This window comes from Meriones unguiculatus, chromosome 12 (genome assembly GCF_030254825.1).
Source record: "Meriones unguiculatus strain TT.TT164.6M chromosome 12, Bangor_MerUng_6.1, whole genome shotgun sequence".
Taxonomy (NCBI): domain Eukaryota; kingdom Metazoa; phylum Chordata; class Mammalia; order Rodentia; family Muridae; genus Meriones; species Meriones unguiculatus.
In genome coordinates, this window is record NC_083360.1 from 32,222,618 (window position 1) to 32,249,274 (window position 26,657).

General features: G+C 51.4%; 1 protein-coding gene and 1 long non-coding RNA gene across 10 annotated transcripts in view; one reads left to right on the plus strand and one right to left on the minus strand.

Annotated features, from left to right (window-relative positions):
• Osbp2 (oxysterol binding protein 2) overlaps positions 1 to 26,657 on the minus strand; it is a 160,604-nt gene that overhangs the window by 58,421 nt on the left and 75,526 nt on the right. The window contains exon 1 of one of the 6 annotated variants that reach the window (XM_060365550.1): positions 17,321 to 17,477. The exons of 3 other annotated variants lie outside the window; for them this stretch is intronic. In XM_060365550.1, coding sequence (XP_060221533.1) covers positions 17,321 to 17,396 — 76 coding nt within the window. In that variant the 5' untranslated portion in view covers positions 17,397 to 17,477. Of the gene's footprint in view, positions 1 to 6,040; positions 6,303 to 17,320; positions 17,478 to 26,657 lie in introns of those variants that run through there. 2 more of the 6 variants (XM_060365548.1, XM_060365549.1) reach the window with 2 other exon arrangements.
• Positions 17,662 to 22,904, plus strand: LOC132646806 (uncharacterized). Of its 4 annotated transcripts, XR_009585100.1 has the most exons (4): positions 18,379 to 18,508; positions 18,927 to 19,142; positions 20,757 to 21,222; positions 22,269 to 22,904. It is a non-coding gene; the product is annotated as an uncharacterized LOC132646806 (long non-coding RNA). The 4 variants fall into 4 exon arrangements; XR_009585098.1 differs by lacking the exons at positions 18,379 to 18,508; positions 20,757 to 21,222; positions 22,269 to 22,904 and adding exons at positions 17,662 to 17,963; positions 19,233 to 19,705; XR_009585099.1 differs by having other exon boundaries at positions 20,757 to 22,904.

The following is a 26,657-nucleotide window of genomic DNA, read 5'->3' on the forward strand; positions in this document are numbered from 1 at the left end:
GCTGGACAAACATTGACTCTGATTAATGTTTTCATTAGCAGGGCTGTTGCTCATGGCTGAACAAGCTACATACGGTATAATTCTCAAGGGGACAGGGCCACCCACAGTACCTACTGTAGATTCATTTTTTATTGTATCTCACGACGAGCATAACAAACAAAGAGTGGTTTTCTGGCAAAATAATGTAACAACCTTAGGATAGATAAGTGGGAGTAAGGGGTCTTGAGGAGTCTGTTAAGGCTCCAAGAGGGCCTACTGCAGACTCTGAGCAACAAAAGACCCCGCCCCCAGGGGGTGAGAGTACTGTCTTCCCTAGACTCTTGGGGGGTGAGGGGACACTGACCAAAACAGACTCTAGTCTGCAAGGCTGGGAAGCCTGATGCCTGTCACAGCTCCACTGTCCCCACAGTCACTGAGTATACTGGGCCATGGCTGACCAAGATGGTGTAGTCCTCTTCTCTGGTGTACTGTCTGCTTTACTTTGATCCCCAAGCCTTCCCTCACAAGCCAGCACCTCAGGCTGCTTGCCACCCAGGGCTCTGAGCTGCCTCAGGCATGAAGTCAGCCTCTGCTCACCTCTCCCCAACAGCACTCTCTGCTCCCCAACCTGCCGGCTGCTCCCACACAATCACACTCACAATACAAGGAAGTGATACCTGTCTTCCACCAGACACCCCCATCCCCACTCATTATCTGCTTGTCCCCAGAGGGCTGCTCTCATGGGATCCCTGGCAATACCTTTCTCAGCTCCCAGGTGGTTGCCTGAGTATCTCCACTTGACCCTGGCCTCCAGGTCTGGCCACAGGGCCCTGTCCAGGCCTCTGCTCTTTCCTTGGGGAGGCGCAGAAGAATCAGAAGGAGCCTGGCCTGTGGATGAGGTGAGTATGGACTGGGGCCTGCAGCCCCTCTGAGCTGGACTCCAGTCACCTGGTTACAGACAATGTCCCCCGCACAGCTTTGGGGTCGGGAGGATAACTGAGAAAATGATTTTCTGATACGTGTAAAAGGCAGCATGCTCTGTCTTCTCCATCCACTCCCGCTGCCTCTAAGCGTCACAATACTGTAAACCTCCCTGTGCACTTAGCCTTTCTCAAGTGACAAGGATTCCCCTATACGGCACCCTTGGCATTCTCCAGGGACTAAGGGTCCCAGAAAATGAGTCCCATGCCTTACAGCATCCACCTGGGGCCAGAAGATTCCATTCCTTGGCCGCCCCTTGGGCATGAGAGCACCCATCCCACTTCTGCTTGTGTGCTCTTAAGACAGTCACCTTTCCTCCTGGAGACTCAGTTTCCCCATCTGTAAAATGATAGTGCCAACAGTCCTCTTGCTTGCTGCCTTGACTAGGCACCTTTATCAAGGTTTGAAACTAATCATGTCCCCTGAAGGCTCTGGCTGTCAGAGAGGGGCTTCTGAGAGGAGTCGGATCACAAGGGGCCTAACTTCATCAGTAGCCGAATCCTCTCCCTCTCCACTTCCTGCAATTCCCCCCACCCCCAAAGCCCTTCCACTATGGCATTCTGCACACCAGGCCCAGAAAGACATCAGCCAACCACATGCCTGAACAAAGACATTCTCCCTTGTTTCTTCACAGCAACAAAACGCTAACACCAAGGGCGCCGCAGTCCTCCTTCAAAGCCCTATGGTGGCTTTGTTTGCCTTCCGTGTGGGGGACCCGGGGCAGCTTTCTCTAAGGCACATTTTGTACGGACTTATACCGTAAGCGACCCCGGGTTACCTACTCAGACCACTGTCTCCAAAGCAGCTTTTTCCTCTGTGTGAACGAGAGCAGCAAAGCACTGGTCTCTGACTGCGTGTAAAGACCACACCGGAGCCTCACGGCTTCCACAGGCATGATGGATGGGGTCCTTCTCACTGACCACACTGGGCAGTCATGCCACTAGACACTGGGAGAGCCTTTAGCGGGGACAGCCCTGAGGCAACACCTCCTTCTCCTGAGCCACAGCCCTCTCCAGAGACGCCAGGGCCGGACGCTCCTTACCAAGCCTTCATCCCCAGAGACTGATGGCTGTCACCTCACAAGGACTGGTGCCAGAGCCTCCGTCTGTCCTTTCTGACCCACCCCAGCATGGGACTCCCTCCCACTTCTCACCTGTCGCCAAGCTCTGAGGGCTCCCTTTGGCCTCCTGACCCCTATGCTGTCCATATTCCCATCTGCACCATCTCATGTATCCTGTAACAGGAGGGGTTACTTCCGCCAGGAAGTTGGCTGTGATTTGTCGTCTAACAGAGTCCTCTATTGCACTCTCCCTCTTTCTCCTCCCCCCCCTTCTCTCTCTCCTACCCTCTTGGCAAAGCCACTTGCCACAGTAGCACCAAAAAAAAAAAAAAAAAAAAAAAAAAATTAACAGAGAGGATAGGGCCATGCTAGTTCCCCTGTAGGCTCGGTTCCTGAGCTAGGACAGTCCCTGTGAGCCAGAAGAGATCCGGAGCAAGAACACGGGCATCTAGAACAGAGCCAGCCCCTGGCTTCAGGTCTTGTGTCCTCACAGGAACTCAGCTCATGTGGCCCCCAATGAATGCCACAGCAAGCCCTTCCACAGGCTGTCCAAAAGCCCTACATTTGTTCTCTCTGCTGTTCTGTGGGACTCCTTCTCTGAGAATGGTCCCTGGTTCAGCCCTCAAAGAGAAGGGGAGGGGGTGTGAATTCCAAAACAACAACAAAAGCACCAAAACCCAGGCTGGGCATAGTGGCACACATTAGTCCCAGTATTCCAGAGGCAGAAGCAGGACAATTGTGAGTTTGAGGCCAGCCTAGGCCACACGGTGAATACCCTGCCTCAAAAACAATAAAACATGACAGGCTTTGGAGCACACAGGTGCCTGGCACTCACAGTATAATCATATACCTCCAGGGAGTCTCGCCATGTCTGCTTCGAGCCTGTGTGAAGACATCACCCTCCACAGCCTTTGCAGCACCTGAGGACAGCCAACCCAAGGCCGCCTGAGAGCATGGCAAACTGGGCGCAGAGTACAGTCTTCCAGATTTGCATTGCAGCCAAAAATGATGAGGAAGTCTAACACACACTCATGCACGCAGACACACACAGACACACTCACAGGCATAGAGACACACAAACAGACACACGCTCACAAGGACACACACACACTCACATTCATACACTCACGTTCATACACACACACACAATTACAGATGATAAGACACATGCAAACACCCCAAACACACACCCCACAGTGCCCCCCCCCCCAGGCAGAGGGCTGTCCTGCTGGACTGGGGACACCTAATCTCCCTATCAGGTATATCCAGCCTGCAGCTGCAGACATCTATGAATACGGCTCAACACAAAACTGTACATTTACTTAAAACATCAAGGGTTTTTTTTTTCTCTCTCTCTCTCAATTTGTTTGTAACTCAGTCACATCATTCTCAAACATGAACTTTGGTGTTGGCGATGCTGTATTATGCTGACAAAGAGTTGAATAGGCCCAAGCTGGTCCGCTTTCCATTTCCTGTTTCTCTAGACACGTCTGTTCTACCTGCTTCATCGGTATCACACTCACACACCTCAGCTCAGGTTTGTGGCTGAGTCCTGTCCTCAGTAGACAGATGTGGGTTTGTTCTCTCTCTCATATCCCTCCTATGGCTGTGTTTTGAATGAACCCTCTTTTGCAAGGCTGTCTCCAGGGACGGACATGCTGTATGGAGTGCAGAGTGACCCGGTTCAATGGACCTTCCCCAAATCCTTCTATGGGCCTTTCCCCCTTTGTGGCTCCCGACGCTCTGTTTGAAACACAAAATACACGCTATCTCAACAACACAGCTAGATAAAACGATTAAAAATCAAACGTGTATGTGTGTGTGTGTGTGTGTGTGTGTGTGTGTGTATTTGTGTGTAGGTCAGAGGACAATTTATGAGTTGATTTTCTCCTCCCACCATGGGTTCCAGGGATTAAAGTCAGAGAAGGCTTGGTGACAAGTATCTTTACCTGCTGAGCCATCTCCCTGGGCCTGAGAAGTCTTTTGAGTGGGTTCAGGAAGCCCAGCTGGAGGTGAGGCAGAGGCTTCCTGCCACAGACTCCTTGGGGCTGCTCCTCGTGCCGTTGAGTTGCGCTGGAGAGCACCCTGCTAGAGCCAGTCAAGCCACTCTTGACGGGGGTCAGGGACTGCCTGCTGTGGATGACTCTGAGACCAGGGGAATGTGACAAGAACCTAGGTCTCCTTCTGGCCCAGTGACTCAATGGGACTTCCAGAGTAGCTGCCCATGGGAGTTGATACCCCAAGCCACAAAGGCCCATCACTGAGCCCATCACAGCTCCTGGCCTCCAGAGCAGGCAGCGAACCCAGCTTCCTCTTCAACTTGCACAAGATAGGCTGCGGTGTGTGACGCTATATCACTCGGGCCTGTCTGTAAGGAGGAACTCATCTAGGGCTATCTTAGAGCTGATGCTAACCAGGCCCCTTTAGCAGGCATAGTCAACCTTTAAAGTGGTGGCTACCAGCCTCCCACACAGACAGGACCCCAGGGCGCTCGAGGCACTCCAGTCTGGAGACTGAGGTCTGCCTGCTCTGGACTGTGACCCTGGCCACAGGGTGTCCTGCTGAAGCTGTGAGCTCCCTCCCAGCACCCTCCCCCCCCACTGCATATATCATCTTGACATGAAAGGAAGATGGAAGCCACCCCCCAGGGGCCTGCCAATCAGAGGTCACTCAGACTTCTCTGCTCACACCTATGCTTCCACATAAATGTGTGGGCTCTATTAAACCAAGCAGAGAGCAAGCGGGCATTTCATCCCACACTCTTGTTTGCCTTGAATCTTCCATGTAATAGCAATCAAAACCCCTCTACAGACAAAGAAAAGCAATTTAGCATCTGATGTGGTGGTTTTTACTGACTCTAAGACTCACCCTCTGAACAAATCTACATCTATAACAGAACTATCACTTAACTTTCCATGTGCATATATTATCTAAAGTAAAAACTGGAGATGAAATCAACCCTTTAACAGCAGAAAATGTACACCGGATAGAACGCATTCATATGGCGGGACCCTCATACCAGCTAAAAATGAAATACTGACCGTGCTCATAACCGAAACCTCAAAAGTCCTACAGCCAAGTTCAGAATGCCAACGGTTGACCATACTCTGCCATGACTTCCAGACTAGAGGTTGGTGTCCTGCAGCTCTGAGGGGGTGGGCAGGAGCTAGCCAGACCGCAGAAGCCATTGGCATAGCCAGTCAACAAACAAAATTAACCACAAGGTTTACTACAGGCTAGGCCGAGGGCCGTTAATGCCACAAAAGAGCTGTTTCTAATCGAGGTATATTAAGTCAAGTTAACTGCCTCTGTGTCTGTTAGGTCAACAGGGTTAAAGAATCCTGATTTTCCCAAGTGGCTGACATCAGACCAAAAACACTCATCAAGGTAAACAGCAAGTTCCACTCATGGCAGTCTCCAAAAAAAGGTTTCGAGCGTCAAAAATGGCAGGCGAGAGGCTAGGGGGCTGCAGAGTCAGGTAGCCTGCAGGCTTCTGCCTGCACACTGGGGCAGTTGGACAAGATCACCGTGGGGCGGGGCAGTCTCAGAGCTGGCCCCTGCTCAGACCAAGGTGGCTGCTCCCAGCAGTGAGGACAGGGCCCATGTGGATGGCGCTGCAGTTCTACCAGCACTCAGGGAGCCTACAGGCCCTGAGGTAGTGAGGACCCAGACCGACTGATTAAGAAATGGGGTAGGTGCTGGCGGGGGGGGGGGGCGCCCATCCCCGACCCCCCTATCCTGTCCACGATCAGGGGATTGGGTTTTTCTCCTCCCTCCCCCGAGGTTAATCCACCTCCACGCATCTCTCGCCGCAGCCCCCTTTCCAAAACCCGCCATGCGCAAAGCCACTGCGGGCGGGGTGCGGGGAAAGGGGTTCCCCGAGGCTCCCCGCGATCCCCACGCCGCGGGCAAGTGACATCAGAGGCTCGCGTGGACCGGTCCTGCCGCAAAGCCCGGCGCGGGGCGTGCGTGCGTGCGTGGCGAGGGGGAGCCCGGCCTCGCGGAGCCGGCGGCACTAACCCTTCTTAAATTTATTCAGGCAGCCGGAGCTGCAGAAGGAGCGCACAGAGGCCGTCTCCCAGCAGCCGCGTCCCTTCATCCCGGCGGCCGGCGGCCTCCGAGCGGCTGGGCGCTACATGGCGCCGGGCCCGGGGCGCGCAGCTCGGAGGGCCGCGGGGCGGAGGCGGCGGCGAGCGCTCGCGGGTCCCGGCGTCGCTCGGCCGCCCAGACTCGGTCCCTTAACCCCGTCGGCACCGTGCGAACCGAGCGGCCTCCCCGCTTCCTCCCCCGCGAGCCTACGCCGCCGCCGCCGCCGCCTTGCGACCCCGCGGGCTTCCCGCGGCCACGTCACGTCTGCACGCGAAAAGCCAAGAGAAGGTGCCGCCCAGCAGCAGGCTTCCCGCGGCCACGTCACGTCTGCACGCGAAAAGCCAAGAGAAGGTGCCGCCCAGCAGCAGGCTCGCTGGGCGCTGCTGCATTCCAGAGGAAGGGTGCCCTTGAGAAGGGTGCCGGGGCAGGTGTGGTGGGAAAGGGGGGGGCAGAGCCCTAGGACGATCCCAGGAAGTTGGGGTGACCGCTGAGACCCGGTCACCTTCTAACCCCCGCGGCGGCGCCTGAGGCATCTGTGCCCGGCCACCTGCAGCCACCTGGCCACCTTCTGGGAGGAAGGCAACAGGCGGGCCCCCAGGGACTTGAGCTCCTTTAGGCACTTCTGCTACGGAACTGCAGGCATCTGGGGACATCTGCCTCTGCCCAGACCTTTATGAATGCAAATGCGCCTGGAAGTCTGGTGGGCGTCACAAACCCAGGCGTCCAGATGTGAGCTCCTTGTGGTCCCCTAGAGTTTTCTCCCGACCCTTCCTCCTCCCCTCTCCCACCAGCTACTGCAGGACCCTCCCAGTTGCTCAGCTGAGAAAACTCGGGGCCATACTTGACTGATCTGCTAAGACCCCTGGGCCAGCGCCTAAAACAGGCCGAATCCCACTGTTCCTGTCACCCTGCCCTCTCCGGGACCATAGACCCTTAGAAAGTGTCCCAGAAATCTCCCAGTCTCCACCCTGACTGCCTGCAGTCCACACTCAGTACAACTGCCCAGGGATCCACATCCACGTCAGACTCAAGATCCCCACATATGAAAGCAATTTACTGACGGAGCCATATCACCAGGCCCCAATCTTCCTCCTTTTGAGAGGCCTGCCTGGCTTCCCACTAGAGGGAGGGACGGCGGCGTGCCCCAGCCTCAGTTTACTGGTGGTTGTTACGGGATGTATGCGGGCAGGGTTAGTTCAGAGCAGGATAGGTAGCCACGTGCTCCGAGTGGTGTGGAAGCTGGAAGGATCTGACTAAAAGCAGCGTCTCTGTCCTGAGCTCAGAAGGTCAGGGCAAGAGAACACAGTCCTGTGTGTCTCCTCACACCTAGGCTCTCTGGATTACCCGGGAAGTCAGCAAGAAAAGCACATCTAGAAAAGAAAGTGAAGCAGTAAAGAAAAGAGGAGGAAAATAATCTCAGAGTTCTGGGCACATGCACACATGTATTTGAACAAAAGCATGCATACGTTTGCACATTCATGCACTCCTATGCACACACATGAACACGCATGTGCATGCACACACTGTGCCACCTTTCTGCATCATCATTATTAGCCATGTCAAAACAGTATCAGGCTCCGCTCATGTAGAATGAGTAGAGGCCAGCCTAGTAGGACAGGTAGCTGGTAATGCTAGCTGAAGGGTCAGGGGTGACCAAGCAGCAAAGTCAAGGGAGCCATTATCACACTCCACTCACCAACACTACACTGCCAACCAGGCTCTGTGCTGGGCTCCACCTTTGCTCAGGCTAGACACCTTTGCTGTAGAGCATAGAGACACTAAAACCCATGTGCACAATACCCAGTGTCCATCCCAGTGATGGAAGCAAGACGAGACAGGAAACCAGCGTGAAGGCTCTGAGAAGCGACAACGTGGCAGAACAGTGAGTGGCACGGGCATGCCCCACCCTGCAGCCCAGCGTGAGGGGTAAGCTGCCTGTCACCACTGGCAGGATGAACAGACGCCCCCTCAGAGCCGGGGTGCAGGGGAATGTCTGTGTTATCAGCCTCACGGATGCCATCTAGACTGACACAGGAAATGACAGCACAGATAAAAACTTAGGCTAAACAGCAAAATGCCGGAAGAAAAGGAACTCATACAACATGCTTGCGACTGATGAGAACTACGCGTAAGCAGAGTTGTTAAAGCAACCGATTTAGAGGCCAATTTCCTGGAATCTAGGCTTCTTTCTCCTCCTGGATCCATCCTGCCCCACTGGGACTCTAGTTTCCTGCACAGACTGAACTTCCTGAGAATACAGAGTGTGGCTTTCTCTCATTGTTCCCAGCTTCCGGTGTGACTCACCGATGAGATCAATGAATTGGTGGCTGAAAGTGGCTTAGTCACTTTTCATGAACCCCACCTGGCTGAGTCCATCAAACCCAACGCATCCTGCCCTCCCCAGCTCTCCACTGCTGTCCCTTCAGGTGTGTGCTTCTGATTGCCCACGCCCCCTCACAGCATCCTGCTTCCTCATCCTGGTAAGGTTAAGTAAGCAGGAGGGGGTAAGCCCAGACATGATGGCCACAGCCCTCAGGGTTATAGGGGACTGTGGGGTTACTTTAAGAATGAAGCTTTAAGAAGCAGTGTTCTAAGAATAACCACACATAGGTGCTGACTACCACTGCCATTAATAAATAGATGACTTTGTGCCAAACCCAAAGAATTAATTCAAAAGCAATTTGTGAGAATGGGTTGCTAGGCAATTAAAATAATGTCTGAGGGGAAACTTTTCAATTTGTCATTGATTATACTAAAGCTTCAAAATTATTATAGGAAAGAATGTGCCACTGTGTTTGATGAAAAGGCCGGTGCCTGGGCTGGTTCTGTCCCATGTGCTCGGTACTGTTGGGGCAGCAGAAGAGATGGGCTCCAGCTCTGGCAGCTGAGCCTGGTGGGCAGCAAGGGGCTGCCAGCCCTGGAAGACAGCCCTTCTGAGCACCAGGATGCACAGCCACCAGCCAGTTCGAAGGACACTGGCCACATCAAAGTCTCTATTCCATTGCTCTTGATGGTTATTAACCAACGAGCCTTTTACTTGTTGGAGCCTAAATATTCCTTTCACTGACAAGTCCCGGAGGACTGTGTCCACTTGTTTAGTCTTCAGTCATTATTACTTTTTTAACCTAAAGGAAGTGATAACAAATACAACTGAAAATACAAATCTATTTCAGAATATTTCCCCTTGGTTGGTTATTAAAGCAACACAAATTAACAGCCTTGATGAGCTTGTCTCAGTATATTATAACTGCCACAAACTTACTTAGTCATGTACAAGCTAATCATGTCACCACTGAGATTCCTGGGAAGCCTGGATGTCCCTGTCCTGGGATGTAGGACAATTGGTGGCTTATCCTATAAAGAGATATGATAGCTCATGTAGGGCTGTGTTGCTACTGCTGCCCTAAACTCAACAACCTAGCTCCCGGGACTTTTCCCTGAGGGAATGAACCAAGAGAATCAAAGGCTTTCTGTACAGAGATGCTCACCACATCACTCTTGGAAAAGTCAAAGGCTCAACAGCTGAAGGACGCTGACTCAAACAGGACGAGAATATCGTCTCTGTGGACTATTACACAGCCATTACAAAGAGCGGGGAACCGTTAGTTAGAATAGCGGGTAACGAGCAGATTATGAAGTAGCCTGCTAGCCTGCCTAATCAGGTGCCTAAGATGGGAAACACAAAAAAGGGAAGGAAAAGAAATACATAACATTCAAAGGCAGGTTTGTGAGCATGGCAGCTTGTTTTAAGATTCTGAACACAGTGACAGAATCAACTGATCACAGTATTTGGAACCCTCTCCCTAGAGGAGAAACCAGGAAGAAGGAGTCTTTGAAGATTGTGTGATTCGCTCAGGGAGGGTGAGATACTCTATTAAACTGTGGGTAGTGGGACATGGGACAGTGACCAGAGAGCAGGGAGTCAGGACTACGGGTCCCACCTTATGATGCCAGACAGGTCTGGGGGATGGGGGATGGGGAAAGGCTGGATTAGGTTTTGCAGCCCATCTGCTGGGTGATTTAACTCAAACACAGGAGCCACCCTCAGCCTTGCTTGCCAGATCCTCAGCTCACTGCCTTTGCTAAACCAAATTGGGGCCCCCAATACTAATTTGAACTCCAACCCTAAGAGGACCTAAGGACTAAACTTGGAGCTAAAGGGATTTTTCTAATAGAATGAAGTCATACAGCGGGGCTAACCTACTCTGACAGGTTTCCTAAGAAAGGCAGATGGGATATGGACATACAGAGCCCATTTGGACACAGGGAGAGAGCAAGCCAAGGAGAGCAGCCTCAGAAGGAGCCAAGCCTGCTAACACTCTGACCTTGGGCTTCTAGTCTCCAGAAGTGACAGGGTGAGTTTCTGTTGTTTTTAGCTGCCAAGACTATGGTGTTCTATGTCTCCGAGCAGACTAATACAATTTGTTATGCCAAGCCCTGAAGATGTCAGTGCCCTGACCAGGTAGGAGCCAACTTGGGGGGAAATGATCCACACCAAGGGCAGATGCCAGGCACTCCCAAAGCCTGGCTGAACCACAAAGGTCCAGCTCAATGCTGAGCTTAACTGTCAAGTCCCCACGACTTCTGGGAGGAGGGAGTGCAGTGTGGGGAGCACAGACGTGCAGCTGGTGAAACAGAGGCAGAGAAAGAAAGAGCCACACCTTGGTCTTCCGGGGGTACCACACATCAAACCTCCGAGCTCCACTGCCCCCAGCATCCTCCAAACCTCTGATAGATCCTCAAACGTAACATTCAGGCATCCTTGGGGCAACAGTAACAAGTTTGAGGGTGGCCTCAAAGTTTGAGGGTGGCCTCAAAGTTTGAGAGTGGTCTATATAGTGAGTCCTCGGCTAAAACAAACAAACCCCCAAACAAACAAAACAACACGGAGGAAAAAAACTGAAAAATATACAACAGAAAATATGCAACAAACTAGAATGAGTGATTCCACAGAAGCAGAAACTCCAACTGCCCAAAGGGTACCATGGCAACAGATGATTAGCAGCTTCAGAGTGCACAGGATTGGCCAAAAACAGACCAAGGCCCACCCAGTCTCAAAGGCATCAAGCCTTTTTGTTCACTGCTTACTTAGTAAAAGAGTAAGAAGAATGCCAAGAAAGCTGAAAGTCCGAACTGTTGCGTGTGTCCGTGCGTGTGTGCGTGCGCACGCGTGCATCTGTCAGTCTGTCTCTGGGTCTTCATGTGTGTGAATGTGCATGTGTACATCATCATGCTGCTGTGTAAGACGAAGGACACCCTGAAAGAGTCAGTTCTCCCCTTCCAACTCAGCCCTGAGGACTGAACTCATCATTAGGCGCAGAGGCAGGCAACCCAACCTGCTGGGCCATTCTGTCAGCCCTCCATCCTCTTTTTTGAGGCAGGGTCTCCCACTGAGCTTGGTCTCCTGTCAGCTAAGCTAATCACCTGAGGATCTGCCTGTCTTCACCCTGAGATCCCATGCCCAGCCTTTATGTAGGTGCTAGGAATTCGAAGCCAGGCCTTTATGCTTGCTCAGCGAGCGCCTGGCCCCCTGAACCAGAATACAGATCCTCTGTATTCTGTCTGGCCTGCAATCTGGTCATTCCGGTGCACATTCATCATGTGCACGATCGTCACCTGGCGGTTCCATTTCTTGAGAGCCGTGCTAAGTTACCCACAGCCGGCTCCGGAACAGCAACAGTGTAAAGAATCTCAGTCAGCCATCCAAAGGGGAATTAACAAAACCATGACACCCTGCGGGGCTCTACACCATTATTTTAAGCTGAGATGGATCTATCTGAATGGGCACTTGAGGGTCTTCAAAATACACTGGGGCCAGAGAAAGCAAGGAGTGTGGTTCAATCTAATCTCGCAGGTGCACAGGGAGGCGGGTGGGGGAGGGGCACCTGTCCTCCGCTTTGCAAACTGTTTTTGGTTTTTTTTTTTCTTCCAGGTGTTCCACTGTAACAAATCACAAATCATGTGGCTCTCTTGGGAAGACAGTGAGCTGAAGGGAGGTGACAAGAGATGGCTAAATTTTGCACCATATATCACAGAATCATTTAAATTATTTTACCATGCTATGTTTCCTAAGTACATAAAATTCTCACAAACAGTGATAGGGACAAATAGGTCATAAGAATGCCTGCTCACACTGAAACCTGCATTTGGGAACAGGAGGGACTGGGGGGTCACATCAGAGAAGCCACCACAACCAGTGCACACAGACCAACCTGGCAGGCAGCAATCAGAGAGGGACTGGATCATTTGGCGCATGCGTGGCACAATCCCCATGAATCGGAGGAGCAGAGCCGCCCATGGCGACGGGCCCTGCAAAGAAGGGACATAACTGCAGGGTCTGATAGACAGGCGAAGAAAGAAGGCATTGGGAAAGGCAAAGCATGACAGGTATACTCCCCTGCTCGCTCACTGAGTCTGATGGCCTGGCTGGAAGCCCTGCACAGGTCCGTCATGTCCTGTCACTCATGCTCTTGCGAAATCCCAGCCCCCTGGCAGGTTTTGCTTTTTGTTTTTTTAATTACACGCTCACTGTCCTCCAACCTCCTTGCCCACCAACCATCTCCCTTCCGCTCTGTGGGACAACATCTATGTCCACGGCAAGGATCTCTTTCTGTCTTAGTGTCCCATCAGTAGAGGAAGTACAGTCTTCCCCCCACGCTCCAGAACCACCTGTGCACCCTCTGCCAATTGGCTCTAGCATCTTGCCTCTGCTTCTTCATGGCCATTATAGCTTGGATGTTTGAATGCTTAGTCCCCAGCTGCTTGGAACTATGTGGGAGGGATTAGGAGGTGTGGTCTCATTGGAAGTAGGTGTGTCACTGAGGATGGGCTTTGAGGTTTCAAAAGAACCCACTAGAATCAGTTTCTTTCTGCCTTCTACTTTTTAGGGATTAGGATTTAAATTCTCAGCTACTGCTCCAGCACCATGTCTGCCTGCCTGTTGCCATGGACTCACCCTCTCGAGCTGTAGGCAAGCCCCCAGTTAAATGGTCCCTTGGTCATGGTCTCTCTTCACAGTGATAGAACGGTAACTAAGATGCCACCTTCCCCTCACCGACTGTTCTTTCTGTCCCAGGCACTGGCTGCATACCCGACGGTTAGTGACTCTGCTTCCTTTCTCAGTGCCCAAATGCAACCAATCCCAGAGTCCTTCAGAGTCATTAGTGAATCCAGCTGGGTCAGCTGCGCCCTCCTGGTCACTTCCCGGGCCTCAGTTTGCACGTTCCCCTTCATGCTATCCTCTGGGTTTGCATGGGGACAATTTAGTGAAAACATCATTTCTCCCTGCCGCTTCCCTGCCATAGCTCCTGGTGCCAACAATAGACAGTTTAGCCTCAAACCCTTTTGTATATTTCAGCCTCTAAAAGCTGTGCCTTGTGGGTCTCAATGCTCCCCACTGCCTCTGATCACCTGGTCAGGGGTGACCTACCTTTCTCTCTTTGCCTGAGTCCTGCTCAGCTCTGAGCCCTGGGTGTGGGCCACACCCCTCCCTCTCTTCAGGGGCTTTAGTGGTGGTAGGGAGGCTGCGAGAGGCCACAGCTCAAAGCTCCCACTGTGCACTGACGGACTCAGGAGGATGTGAGGGAGAGTCTGAGTCCCTGCAAAATGGTCAGTATTTTGAGGGGCTTGGAAGGTCGGCACTCATTTGACTTGTCCTAGACCTGCCAAAACCTGGGAGGCAAACACAACATAAAGTCATTCTGTCACAGCTTTGGATGCAAGAAACCCAAAGTCAAGGTGTCAGTAGGGCTGTGCCCCCCTCAAATGCTTTAGGCATGGATTCCTTGCTTCTTCCGGTTTCTGGTGGCCTCAGGAATTCCCTGGCTTGTGAGCCATTCTAATCCTGCCTTGGTTTCCCCTTCTGTGTCCTTGTACGGTGTTCTTGTGTGTGTGTGCCTGTGTGTGTGTGTAGGTGCCTGTGTGTATCCTTGTAGGTTGTCTTGTAGGTTGTTCTTCCTATGTGTGTTACATGTGTGATAAATGTTCATCTGTGTTCTTGTATAGTGTCCTTGCATATGTGTGTAAATGTGTGTGTTCATGCATGTAGGCATGTGTGTGTGTGTGTATGTATGTATCCCTACAGTGTTCCCATGTGTGTATACTGTGGTTGCATATGTGTATATGTGTGAACGAACGTGTGTTTCTGTCAAACTGCAATAAAACCTCAATGGCTTTGCCATAAAGATAACATCTGCAGGGACCTTATTTTCTCACATAAGGTCCCACTCACAAGTACAGGGCTTTAGGACATAATGCAGCCCAGAGGACTCACGTAGGCATTACTCATACTCATGTAGCCTGGTACTGCACTTGATACATAGCAAGACCCTGGTACCCATGAATGGCCACCCAAGCAAAGTGATGAGATCTGAGCAGGGGAAAAAGTGGTTTAGAGAGGGCGGGTTGGCCCTGGTGGAGTAGAGGCAGGAAACCCTGCCTTGGGATAGAGAGCAAGGTGCGCTGGAGGCCCTGCTCTCTGCAGCATGGGTTCCAGGATTGGCCTGCAGAAAGATGCTCCCTGAGGTGGGAGCCAGCAGGGGAAGGCTTTTCAGGAAAAATGGTGACAAGAACAGAATCTGTTCCGGAAACATTACACACAAGGCCAGTGTCAGAGGAGTCCCGAGGGGGAAGGTGGCCAGGTCAGGGCTGTGGCAGCATGGCCTGGGAGAATGAGTACAATTCAAAGAAAATGTGACAGGAGAAGGGACAGGGCCTGGCTGCAGGTGGTAAGAGGAAGAAGGAATGAGACTTTACAGGAGGCCTCGGGGGCTAGGGTTCAGGCTGGAGACACAGAAGGTGGGGCCTGGTACCCGAAAATACAGCCCAGAGAAGTCTTAAAGGGAGGTCTGGGCCTAACACCGTGAACAGCACTCAGTTAGGAAAGCAGGCTCCTGGTAGGTGTGTTTGTTAAGTAGCCGCTGGGGCTTTGTATGCAAGGGAGCTATGAGAGATCCACTTTGTATAGAGTTCATTTGTCATGTCTCTTTATATGAATGCCTGGTGCCCCGGCTCTTCGCAGCAACCCTTTTATGTGAGGATTAGATAAAAGGATCTAGGATCTCAACTGGATAACCTTTGCACGACCTCATCACCCCTGGAATCAAATTCAGTGCCCCTGGCGAATGGGCTCCCCCAGCTGGGAGCCAGCAGAGGGAGGCTATCTGACTGGTGGCATCTATGCAGACGCCCCACGCAGGTGCCTGGACTTAAGCTTCTCCCACAGAGCCGCTAGCGTCATCCAGGCTTGCTATAGAAGTGCTGAGGTGCAGCACAGTAGGAGAGACTCCCATCAATGGAGCCCTGGCAGGAGACAGCTTGCTCCCACAGCGGCCATCAGGCCTGCCTGCACCCAGCTGGAACACCGGCACCTCAGTGTGAGGTGAGGACGGTATTATGCACCTGGATAAGGGTGTGACTCTGGCGTGCCTCTTCCTCCTTTTGGACCATGAGCTGTGTGCGGTCCTCTCAACATGCCTGACGGGCACGTGTGAGAGTTATTAGACTTTGGACATCTGCGACCAAAGCCATTCCGGCTCTTTCCCGCACCATAAAGATGGCAATGGTTCTCAACTCCCAGCTAGTTTCCAACTGGGCTGCTTCAGAATGCCTGGCGCCCAGCGTTAGCTGCTATTGCCATGGGGACAGGAACATTCCTGGATGACAGCTGACTAGAGGGCAGCCCCTACCTCCTCCAAGCCTGGACCAGGCTATCCCAGGTTAGCTGCTGAGGCCATTCTTGGGCCTCACAAATTTGAACATTTAAAAATAAATAAACAAACAAACAAATAAATAAATAAATACAGATCTGAACACACTTGAGTCCCTCTGATACTGGTGGACACAGACTATGGGGGAGATATTAAGAATAACTACTGAAAGTCTGTGTGCCAAGCTGGCGCTGCGACTGTACCCTCCAGGTCAGCGTTGCTTTCTCCACCTCACAAGCCATGAACCTGAAGCACAGAAGGGCAACCCAGGGTCAACTGCTTTCACCAAAATAAAGTCAGTTCGACTCGCTGTACCTCATTATCTTTTGCCTTGAGGAATGCAGCAGGAAGATTCAGCTCTTGTTCCTCAGGCACTTTGTCTAAGTGTGTGGCGCATTCATAACATAGGCAACAAAAAGAGCATTTGCAAAACATCATGTGAACTGGGTCTAGGACTGGGTGTCACCAGGTATCAGCTATAGGACGTAGTAACCCTCAAGAGGTACCTCCTTCAGTTACAGAGAAGATACGAGCCTGCTTTAATTATTAAGGAGGTTTTAAGTTGTTCAGAGTATGGGTAAAAATAGGTAGCCTGATTACATTACAGATATGCAGCATGCTAAAAATACACCCGCACCCCTCAACTTCATCTAACTATGGCAAACTTTTTGGCTACGAAGGTAAATTTTTGGAACAAAGGACAGGCAAAGCTTAAGTACACTGTTTCCCTAAAACAGAAACAATGCCTACTGGCCTGCCAGCATAGCTCTGGGTTTCTTATTTTATGAAACATGCCAGCAAGGACATCAGAGTACAGTCATGAGTCAGCCATCCTTCCAAAGAATCATTCTCTAACAGGTTCATTCATCCAGCCAAAGGAAAAAAACCAAAAAACAAAAAACAAAAAACAAGCTAGTGGGGGGGAAAAAAACCCAACTCTGAGGTAGAAAGAAGTGATAAGAAAAATGTATACGTATGGAAAACATATATCATCTTTCCTCCCTCGTGACCTTTTCTCTCTACCAAACACCAGTGACAGGCAAATGGTACCTGGGTACCCAGCGGTCTGCTTAATCAAGCAATGCTACATTCTTGGCATGCATTTCTACAGCACTGTAGCACAACTGCAGTTCACACTGACCCCCAAACCTGTATATCGCTTCATACATCTTCACCACCTCTCCTTCCATCGGCGCCGCCGAGCACCCGGTGACCCAAGGCACATGCCCACCAGAGTCCTTCCGGATACACGGAGCTTAGGCTAGGCTACACAGAACAAAACCACGCCAGTCCACCAGGTGAACCCACCAAGATCCACTGTGTCAGAGCAGGCACCTCACACGGTTTGGGATTTAACATAAACCTTCGGGGCCTCAGGGTAGGGTCCCTTCACCTCTACCCAGTCCTTTACCCCCCCACCACAACATACCAAAAGCCCTTCATCTAGGCAATAACCCCCAGCGGCCCACCCACCCAGCTCAAGGAGTTACCAGGTCTGCCTGACCTTGCCAGGTGATGGAGATGGGGACGGACTGCTGGTAGGAGCGAAGGCAGAGGTGACCCATCAAGTTTAAACACATCTCCCCCTTCAGCGGATGGCTCAAGGCAGGAGGGGCCAGCTTTAAGGGCTGAGGAGGCCCTAAGGCTCCTCTGACTGGGTAGTTTCCCAGAGTGACCTCAAACTGCTTACTCAGAGGCACACAGGCAGGCTGGAGAGGGCTTTTCCTGTGACAGCCACCACTGGAGTTCCAAACCCCCTCTCCGTGCCGGGAAAGCACACACACACACACACACACACCTGCCTGTTCAGCATCCGTTCCAGAGCACATCTGCCTGAGAAAAGCTCACAACTCTCAGGTGCATGGGCAGACACTGTCCTCACCCTTGAAGCCATGCTGACTGCACCTCAGGCATGTAGGGAGAGGAGAGGAAGGTGGTAAAAGGCTCTACTTCTCTCTTGCAGCCTCAGTGAAGGCTGAAGCTCATTGCCTTCCTTTACTAAAAGATGGCTGGCCTCTATCTAGGCTGAATTCCAGTGCTTGGGCTTCCCAGAGCCAGTCCCTAGCACGGAGAGGGGAAGGTGTCTCCCTTGGGACTTCAGCCTGGGCCGAGTCCTCTCCATGGCTGAACTGCTGGCTGCACCTAAGGTGAGAAATGCCTCCTCCTGTCCCAACTCCTGGCTAAATCCTTTGTCCCGCATGTGAGGGCAAAGGGGCCTCGACCCAAGACTGGGGCTAGTGCAGGGGCAGAGCTTTGAGCCCCCCTGGCTGCTATCGACTAGGGCTGGGAAAGGCAAAGGTAGCTCAAGCAGCCGGCCAGCCGCCCCGGGACCCTCCTGCCCAGCCCAGTCAGCCCGCCGACTCACCCCAGGGAGGGGCTCTCCGGAGTGGATGTGGATCCGGCCCCGGGGCCGCGGGGGCTCGGGCAGCCGCCGCCTTCCCGCCGCCGCGCTCTCAGCGCGTCCCGGAGCTTTGCCGGCTGCCGCCGAGCCGAGCCCGCGAGGAGGGCGGTGCTGGGGTTGGAGATGCGCTGCGCCCGGGGCCCGCCTCCCCGCCGCGCCCGCCGCTTCAGCACCACGGACAGCGGCCAGCCCCGCGCACCGGCGGCCTCGCCCGGAGGCCCGCGCCACCCGCGCCCCAGGCCCCAGGCACCACGCTGGACAAAGGCTAGCTCTCGTGGAGGGACGTGCGAGGTTGGCGAAAGCGCAGCTCAGCCTCTTAAAGCGCACCGGTGCGGTCGGGAATCCGACCCGGCGCCCAGGACGCTATCTGGGCACAATCGAGACGGGGGAGTGGGGGGCGGGGTGGGGGAGGGAGGCTGGCCCCTCGCGTGGGTCCAGCGTGGGAGGGGCCCAGAGAAGGTCCGTGCTCAAGCCCTCACCTCTCCGCTACCAGATGCTCTGGAGCTGTCTTGTGAACTAGAGGTTAGGATAGGGGGTGTTGGGGTTCCATCAGGTCTGCAATTGCACACTCCTTTCCACCCACCGCCCCATCCTTGGTGTCAATCAGCCAACAGATGGGACCGCTAGAGCTTGGTGACATCACCCAGAGCCACTTCCACGTTGTTTTCCATTTCTGCTAAAATCCCTTCTGCTGTTCCTCGTTTCGCAGCCAGAAGTCCCCGGATGAGATGGAGGTGTCCTTCTGACGGGGCTTCTGACACAGAGCAGCAACCTGACCCTCGGCCTCCCTGGTTTCTCCCCTGGAATGGGTAGGGGCTCTTCTGGCTCTAAGCCTGAAGAAACTCAACCAGTCTAGAGAACCCACAGTGAGTGGTGACTGAGGCCCCATCCTCTTCTGGCTTCTCCTAAGCCTTCCAGAATCGAGGTGAGGAGACCTCTTCCTTCCCTGAACTAAATTGGCAACTCTTGCCTAATTCTTTTTACAGCACAACTTTTTTTTTTTTTCTCTCGTTAGTTAAAATCCAGGAACATTTTTATTTTTACCTCTGGCCCGCTTCCCCGCCCCTCATCCGAACAGGGAAGACGGAGCACAGCAACATGAAAGTCTAGGTTTATAAATCCTATCCAAGCTCCTGTGGGATGGATGGGGAAGCGCGGTGCCAGGCAGGAGCGCCTTCCTTTTCACGAGGAAGAAGACTATACCGCGCTTTAAAAAGAGAAGGAACCTGCTCTTGGGAACCTTTTCGTCCTGGGTTGCCTCATTCAGCCTTGGTGTGAGGGTTTGGCCTACTCTTGTTACGCTGTTTGGTTGATATGCCTGGGAGGCCTGCTCTTTTCTGAAGAGAAATGGAGGAGCAGTGGGTGGGGGAGGGGCACAACACCAGGAAGGGGATGGTGGAGGAGCAGAAAGGGAACAGGAAGGAGTGGAGAGTGGGGAGGTTTCGGTCCGGATGTATTGTATGGGAGATGAATAAAAAACAAACAAAACAAAACAAGAGATGGAACCACTAACTCTTAGAAAATTAATTACCCTTCTTTTTTTTTTTCTTTTTCTTTTTTAAACTAATGTACTGTCAACACCCAGAAGGAAGAAATTAACATTGCCCAGAGTAGCAGGTCCCATGGGCCTCCTGCTGCAGTCAGTATAGACCTCTAGAGCGTAGGGTACCAAGTGGACACGGCGCCCAAGTCTTTCTTTGTGCATTACCTCATTTGGAATGGGATGTCAGGAGGATTTTGTGACAATGATCCCTTCAATTTAGCTTTGTCTAATATATGGCAGGCTCAGCATTTCCCAGCATGTCTGCATTCTCATATCAGCGACCAGTGAGGGCCCCAGAAAGGCTCACTTTCACATACATGCATTCGTGCATGCATGCTTGTATGCACAAGCATGTATTGGTGCACATGCATACACACTCACTCACATGTACACATGCACACACAAATAAAGGTTAAAAACGTCTCTTTATACACCCATATTTATACTGGGCTCCAAAAGGTTCAAGATTCAAAACAGAAAAACCCAAGCCACATAGCAAGATTTTAAATGTTTGCTTAGTCCATTACTTTCTGCTTCTGGAAAAGCTTAAAAACTACAACACACACACACACATCACTGGTTCTCACCCACAGCGCTGCCCCAGGCCCTCTTCCCCCTTCAGTCCCTTGCAAGAGTGGGAGTGGAGGGGATGGAGGTCCTTTGACCTTCTCTCTGGACACACTCATCAAGGTGGGCAGACAGGGATTATCATCAGCGATGCTGACAAGCAGTGAGCCATGCCCACCCGAGCAGACAATACCACCATCTTCTCCACAGACGTGCTAACGCCGAGTCAATCCACAGTCGGCTGCCCCACCCCTGCTGCTTCACTTCCCGTTATGCCCCGGGCCATAAGCATATCCACAGATCATCCCCCTACCCCCAACACACACAGTCAATGCCCCCCCAGGCCACCCCTTCCTTCTGTTCCCACCCCTTCCTTCTGTTCCCAGCACTCCTCTCTCTGAGCTCTCCTGTCCCATCTAATCCCCTTAGGATGTTCTACAGGAGTCCAGATCCTCTGCTTTGGTGGAGGCGAGAAGGCTCCCACCCAAGAGCATCATAGAACCACTGAGTTGTGCTGAGTACTTCTCCAGTGAGCAGACTGGGGATCGCAGAATTTGGAAAGTACTTTGGGACTCCATCTGATGCTTTTTCTGGCCACCACCATCCTCCCCTCACTTCCAGCCCACACCCTGTCAAGTCAACCTAAAGGAGGCAGTCTGGAGCAGGTCTGTCTCCTGGTAGGCAGGGAAGAGAGAACTTCCAAGCTTACAGAAAGCACACAGGTACCCTAAAGGCCCTGGGGAAGCTATTTAGAAGCAGGACCCTTCCAGTAACTACAAACAAAATGTCATGGCAAAGAGAACCCGCGAGACCGACAGAACGGCCTTCCTGTACCCTCGTCATGCCTCAAAGCCACAAGTGTGGTCAGTGACTACAGGAGCAGTGAGAGGGACAAGTGAGTCACATCAATTTCCTGTGGCTCCAAAAGGCTCTTGTGATGTTCATAAAAGCTTTGGCTGATGTGACGCTACTCTTGGAAGAGAGCTCTGCCAGCTGGAGCCTGGGAAGGGTCATAAGTGATATGAACACCACATCAAACTGCTCTCTGTGCGCCAGTGTCCATATTGATAATAAGATGACATAAGATTGGTTGATTTCTGCCACGCCTTTCAGCTTTTGAAACTCAATGCCTTGGGGACTGTGGAGGTTAACTGAGTCAGTGAAGTGCTTGCTGTCCAGGCAGCAGAACCTGAATTCAATCCTTAGCACCCAAAGCTGGGAATGGGGTTTGCGCTTATGATTGAGGAGGTGGAGACAGGCAAATCCCTGGGGCTCAGTGGCCAGACAGACAGCCTAGCCAAATGTCAGGCCACAGGTCTCAGTGGGAGATGTCTCAGAAAACGAGGTGGCTGGCACTCCTACAATGCCTGAGATTGACTTCTGGCCTACGTATGAATATATGTGCGCGTGTGAGTGTGCGTGTGTGTGCCTGTGTGTAAGCAAGGTTGCAGTGAAAACACGGAACTAGACGTGTGGAAAGAATGGTTTGGGGAACTTCAGATCTGCCATGGTTATCTCCAGGGGTGCTGAGCAAATGGCGAAAGGCGGTCAAACCCTTGCCAGTGTTGGGTGTTATGGAAGAGGGAGTCTGTACACTGGAACAGCCTAGAAGTTGAGCGTAGCTGTGGGAGAGCTGTGCGATACAGAAGATCTTGGGAGCTAGCGTGGGGGTCTTACGTGTGTGTGACAGGTGCTGATCCGGAAGTAAATGCTCCATTTGCTGGGGGGGGGGGGGAGCAGATAGGGGAGATAGGGGCTGTGGTGGTTTGTATGAGAATGTATGAGATTCTTATATTTGAATGCTTAGTCACCAGAGAGTGACATTATTTGAAAGGATTAGGAGGTGTGTGTGGTCTTGCTGGAGCAAATGTGTCACTGGGGATGGGGGTTGAGGTTTCAAAAGCCCCAGCCAAGCCCAGTGCCTCCCTCTCCTATCTACAGAATCAGGATGTAGCTCTCAACTACTCCTCCAGCACCATATTCCCACTGTGACGGCAGTGAACTATATCTCGGAAACTGAGAGCCCCCAATCACATGTGTAATGCAAGTTTTGGTTTCTTTGTAAACTCAGTTATGTTATCTAAATGTGTTTTTGTTTTAACCCCAAGTGTGGGATTTTAGTTTGGGCGTTACTTTGTCCTCACCTGTTAATTGTCTCCCGTGGGGCGTGGTCTTGGCCAGCGGGTAATGGCCTGCCCCATGAAGCATGGAGAGGGGCGTGGTCTAGGACTCCGAGGATGTAAACATGAGAGCTGAGAAAGAGAAGTGTGTTACTGCGTGTGGGGTTGGTGTGTGGTGAGTAGCAGTCTGGAGAGACAGGAAAGAAGGACGGTGTGGCAGTCTGGAGAAAGCAGTACTTCGGGGCGCAGCATCTTGGAGGAGACTGCTGGCTGCATTTGCTGTTGACAGAGACTGGTATAGAGCCCTAAAATAACCCCTCAACCCTAAACAGCTAGGAGAAATAAAGGGGTCTGGGCGCCCTCTCCCCACGAAATTTCACTCTCCTACTAAAGTTGGGAGGTTGGAAAGGAGGTTGAGAGCCTAAATACCCCAAATAAAGTAGAGTTATAAAAATGAGTGGCACACAGATGCTTTTGTAAGAGTTGTCTTGGTCGTGGTGTCTCTTCATAGCAATAGAACGGGGAGCAGGGTAATGCTGTGACAGGCCTGACTATACTGCTTATTGGAGGAATGTAGACTTTGGAACTTTGGATTAGGAAAGCAGTTGAAGGCTTTAATCGAGGCTTAATGGGCCGTACTAGTAGTAGCATAAAAGATAGTGCTGAGGGCACTATGAACTATGCCCTCGTCAAGAGGTTTCAGAGAAAAATTCGTATTTGGCCTATAGACCATTCTTGTGATATTTTTGAAAAGAATGTGGCTGCTTTCAACCCTTGTCCAAAAACTCTGCCTGAAGCTAAGTTGAACAGTTTGGGCTAATGACATTGGCAGAGGAAATTTCAAGTTGGCTTAGTATTGAATGTATCTTGTGGCTCTTAGTGGCCACGCTCATGCACAAAAAAGGAGCAAGAAAAAAAAATATAAAATGTACAGTTTGCAGAGAAAAGGAGCCTGAGGAAGTGTAATGCAGCTAAGTCCAGTTCTCAATTAGATGAAAAATTTAAAAAAAAAGCCTGATGCCAAATGGAATAAAGCAAGTGGTGACCTCAGGGCAAGAGCCCCACCCAGCTGAGCTTTCAACCTGGCCAAAGGAATTAAAGAAAAGCTTAAGCAGTGAAGAAAACTGTGGAAAACAGAAAGCTGATGAAAATGTAATTGAATGAAGTTCCAGCCCCAGCAAGCAGCAGAATGTGGCAGCACCAGCCACATGTTTCTGGCTTTAGAGTGAAGGATCCAAGAGGATCTCCCTCCTCAGCTAAGGAAAGCTGCTGAGCCAAGGCATGTGTCGGGTGTTCCTGCAGAGGGGCCCAGAGAGGCCATTGCATGAAGCTGTGAGGGTGAACCCTCACTTTCCTTAGAGCCCTGAAGATGTTGGAGATGTCTGAGCCACAGAATACCTGCCAAGGAGAGCTGATGACGGAGTGGGCCCAGCCCAAGAGAAAGAAGTGTGCTGCCACCTGAAAATTCCTCCCAAAACCCACAGAACAGAAGACTGACTCCTCAGATTTGTTTACTGGACCTTCACAGATGTGCTGTGGAATGTTTTTTGTGTGTGTACATGCTTGCACATGCACAAATACACATACCCCAAAATAAATTCAACTTTTAAGTGGGCAAACAACCTGAGCAGACCACGTGCCAGCCATATATAAGTGGTTGATAAGCATGTGAAAAGATGTTCAGCTTCACTAAAGCCAGGAATACAAGTTAGAAGCACAGTGGGTGTCACAGACACCTATTGCCATGGCTGCTAAACCAGATGAGGGCCAGCGCTGAGGACAATCTAGAGAATCTGGAGAATCTGAGACTCCTATGTTGGTGGAAATGGAAAATGGTGCAGCTGCTGTATCTTGATTCCTGAAAACCGTTTCCCTGTGACCCCGGCAGTTACATAAATATACTCAAGGGAACTGAAGTACCTGTACTCAAGGCCTAGAGAAGTACCCGTATACCAGTGTCCAGGGCAGTGTGGTTCACGGAGCTGACATGCTGAGGAAACCCAGCATACATGGCCAGGTAAGGAGGGAAGAAAATGTGATGGAGCACTATGCAGCCTTTAAAAGGAAGGGAATTCTGGCACATTTTATAACACGGATGAACCTTGGGGACATGACACCAGGAGAGAGAAATTGGTCACAAGATGATACCGGATGATTCACTCATGAAGTTCCAGGAGAAGTCAAATCCACAGAGGGAGGTAGAAGGTAGAATGGTAGCTGGCAGGACACTGGGAGAGGCAATGGGAAGTCACTAGTTAACGGGCCCAGACTTACAGTTTTTCAAGACAGAACAAGTTCTGGGGGTGGGTGGAGGCGAAAGCTGCAGAGATATCAAGGTACTGAATGCCACTGCACTTGCACATTTAAAGATCGTTAAGATGACTGGCAGTTGACGGTGGCTGAGGGAGGAGGAGTCATTTGTCGTCGGGGATGTGGCCGCTGGTAGGTTGGAAAATGAGGACATGAAGGGTGAGGGGGCTCAGTGGAGAGGGGATACAACCAACGCACGTCATGTGTGTGTAAAACTGTCAAGGAATACATGAAAGTATAAAAATGGTGAAGATGGTAGGTTTTATATTTGTGTATTTACATCTTTGCATGTCCACGTACGTGTGGTGTTCATGCCTGTGCAAATGTGTTGGTGTGTGGGCACAAGCGTGTGCAGGCCAGATGTCGGGTGCAGCCCCCAGTCTCTGCCTTATGCACTGGGCAGCGTCTGCCGCTGAGCTGGAACTCTGGCTCAGCCATTCCTGCAGTGCGGGATGCCTAGGCTGGCACCACACCTCTGCTATTGTGAGCTCATCTTTGAGAACCGGAGGCTTCACCACCCTGTTTATTTACTGGGTTGACGGTTGAGCATTAAATCTAAAACACGGCAGGAGAAAAACAAGTCCATGTCCAGAAATTTAAAAAGAACCAAATGCTGTGTGGCACAGGCTTGCCATCCCAGCACTCAACGAGGCCGAGACAAGAGGGCTCTTGACTGCAAGGCCAGCGTGGGTTCACACTGTTCTTAAAGGGAAGAAAAGGGGCTGGAGAGATGGCTCAGGGGTTAGGAGCACTGGCTGCTCTTCCAGAGGAGCTGGGTTTGATTCCCAGCACCTACACAGCAGCTTTCAATTGTCTATAACTTCAATTCCAGGGGTCTGATGCATTCTTCTGGCTTCACACACACACACACACACACACACACACACACACGTACAAACACTCACACATAGAATAAGTTTAATTTTTGAAAGTTGAAATGAAGATGTTTTCAGATAAAACAAGATGAAAAGCAGACCTCACTGCCAGTAGACATGATCCCAAGAACTACTAAGAGCTCCCAGAGTAATGAAAATTATTTCAGGCAATCTGCACAGCAATGGAGAAGGGGATAATGATGATAAACTGTTTAAAATACAGCTAAAAATAAGTAAATATTGAGCCTATACAGCGCTGATTAGGAGCAGAGACGTAGCCCAGTGGTGGAGAGCTTGCAGGGCTCTGGGTCCCACCCCCAACACCACCCCCAACACCACCCCCAACAGAATGAAACTGAACAAGAGCTTTGTGGGACTCAGCCTTGCAACAACAGGAGGAGCCAGACCACAGGGGGAATGGAACCTGCCGAGACAACCTTAAATCACTCAAAAGGAGGCAAGATAACAATTAAGGTAGAATGAAATGTATAAAAGATTCAGACTGTAAAATCCTACTCAAAAATAATATAAAATTAAAACTAATAGAGGAGAAAATGAAATTGTTAAAATGCCGGTTGCTAATTTTCGATATTAGACAGAAGGAAATGGGGATGGAATTTCCTCCCTTTTTAAGGCTGAATATGGCCTCTTGAGTAGTGGCTCTCAACCTTCTGAATGCTGCAACCCTTTAATACAGTTCCTCTTGCTGTGGTAACCCCCAACCATAAAATTATTTCTGTTGCTACTCCATAACTGTAATTTTGCTACTGTTAGGAATCGTTGCATAATAGTTTTGGAGATAGAGATTTGCCAAAGGGGTCGTGGCCCACGGGTTGATAATTGCTGCTCTATGTGGATGTGAGTAATCCCAGCCTTTGGTTTTCAGGTCACATGGTGACCAGGATGGAGCAGAGGACAGGGAGTCAGGCAGATCTGATTTTTGCAGCTGACTGGCTATGTCTGCTAGAAGATCAGTGTCTGGACAAGCACGGTACTGACACGCACAGCAAAGTGGGCTCACACGG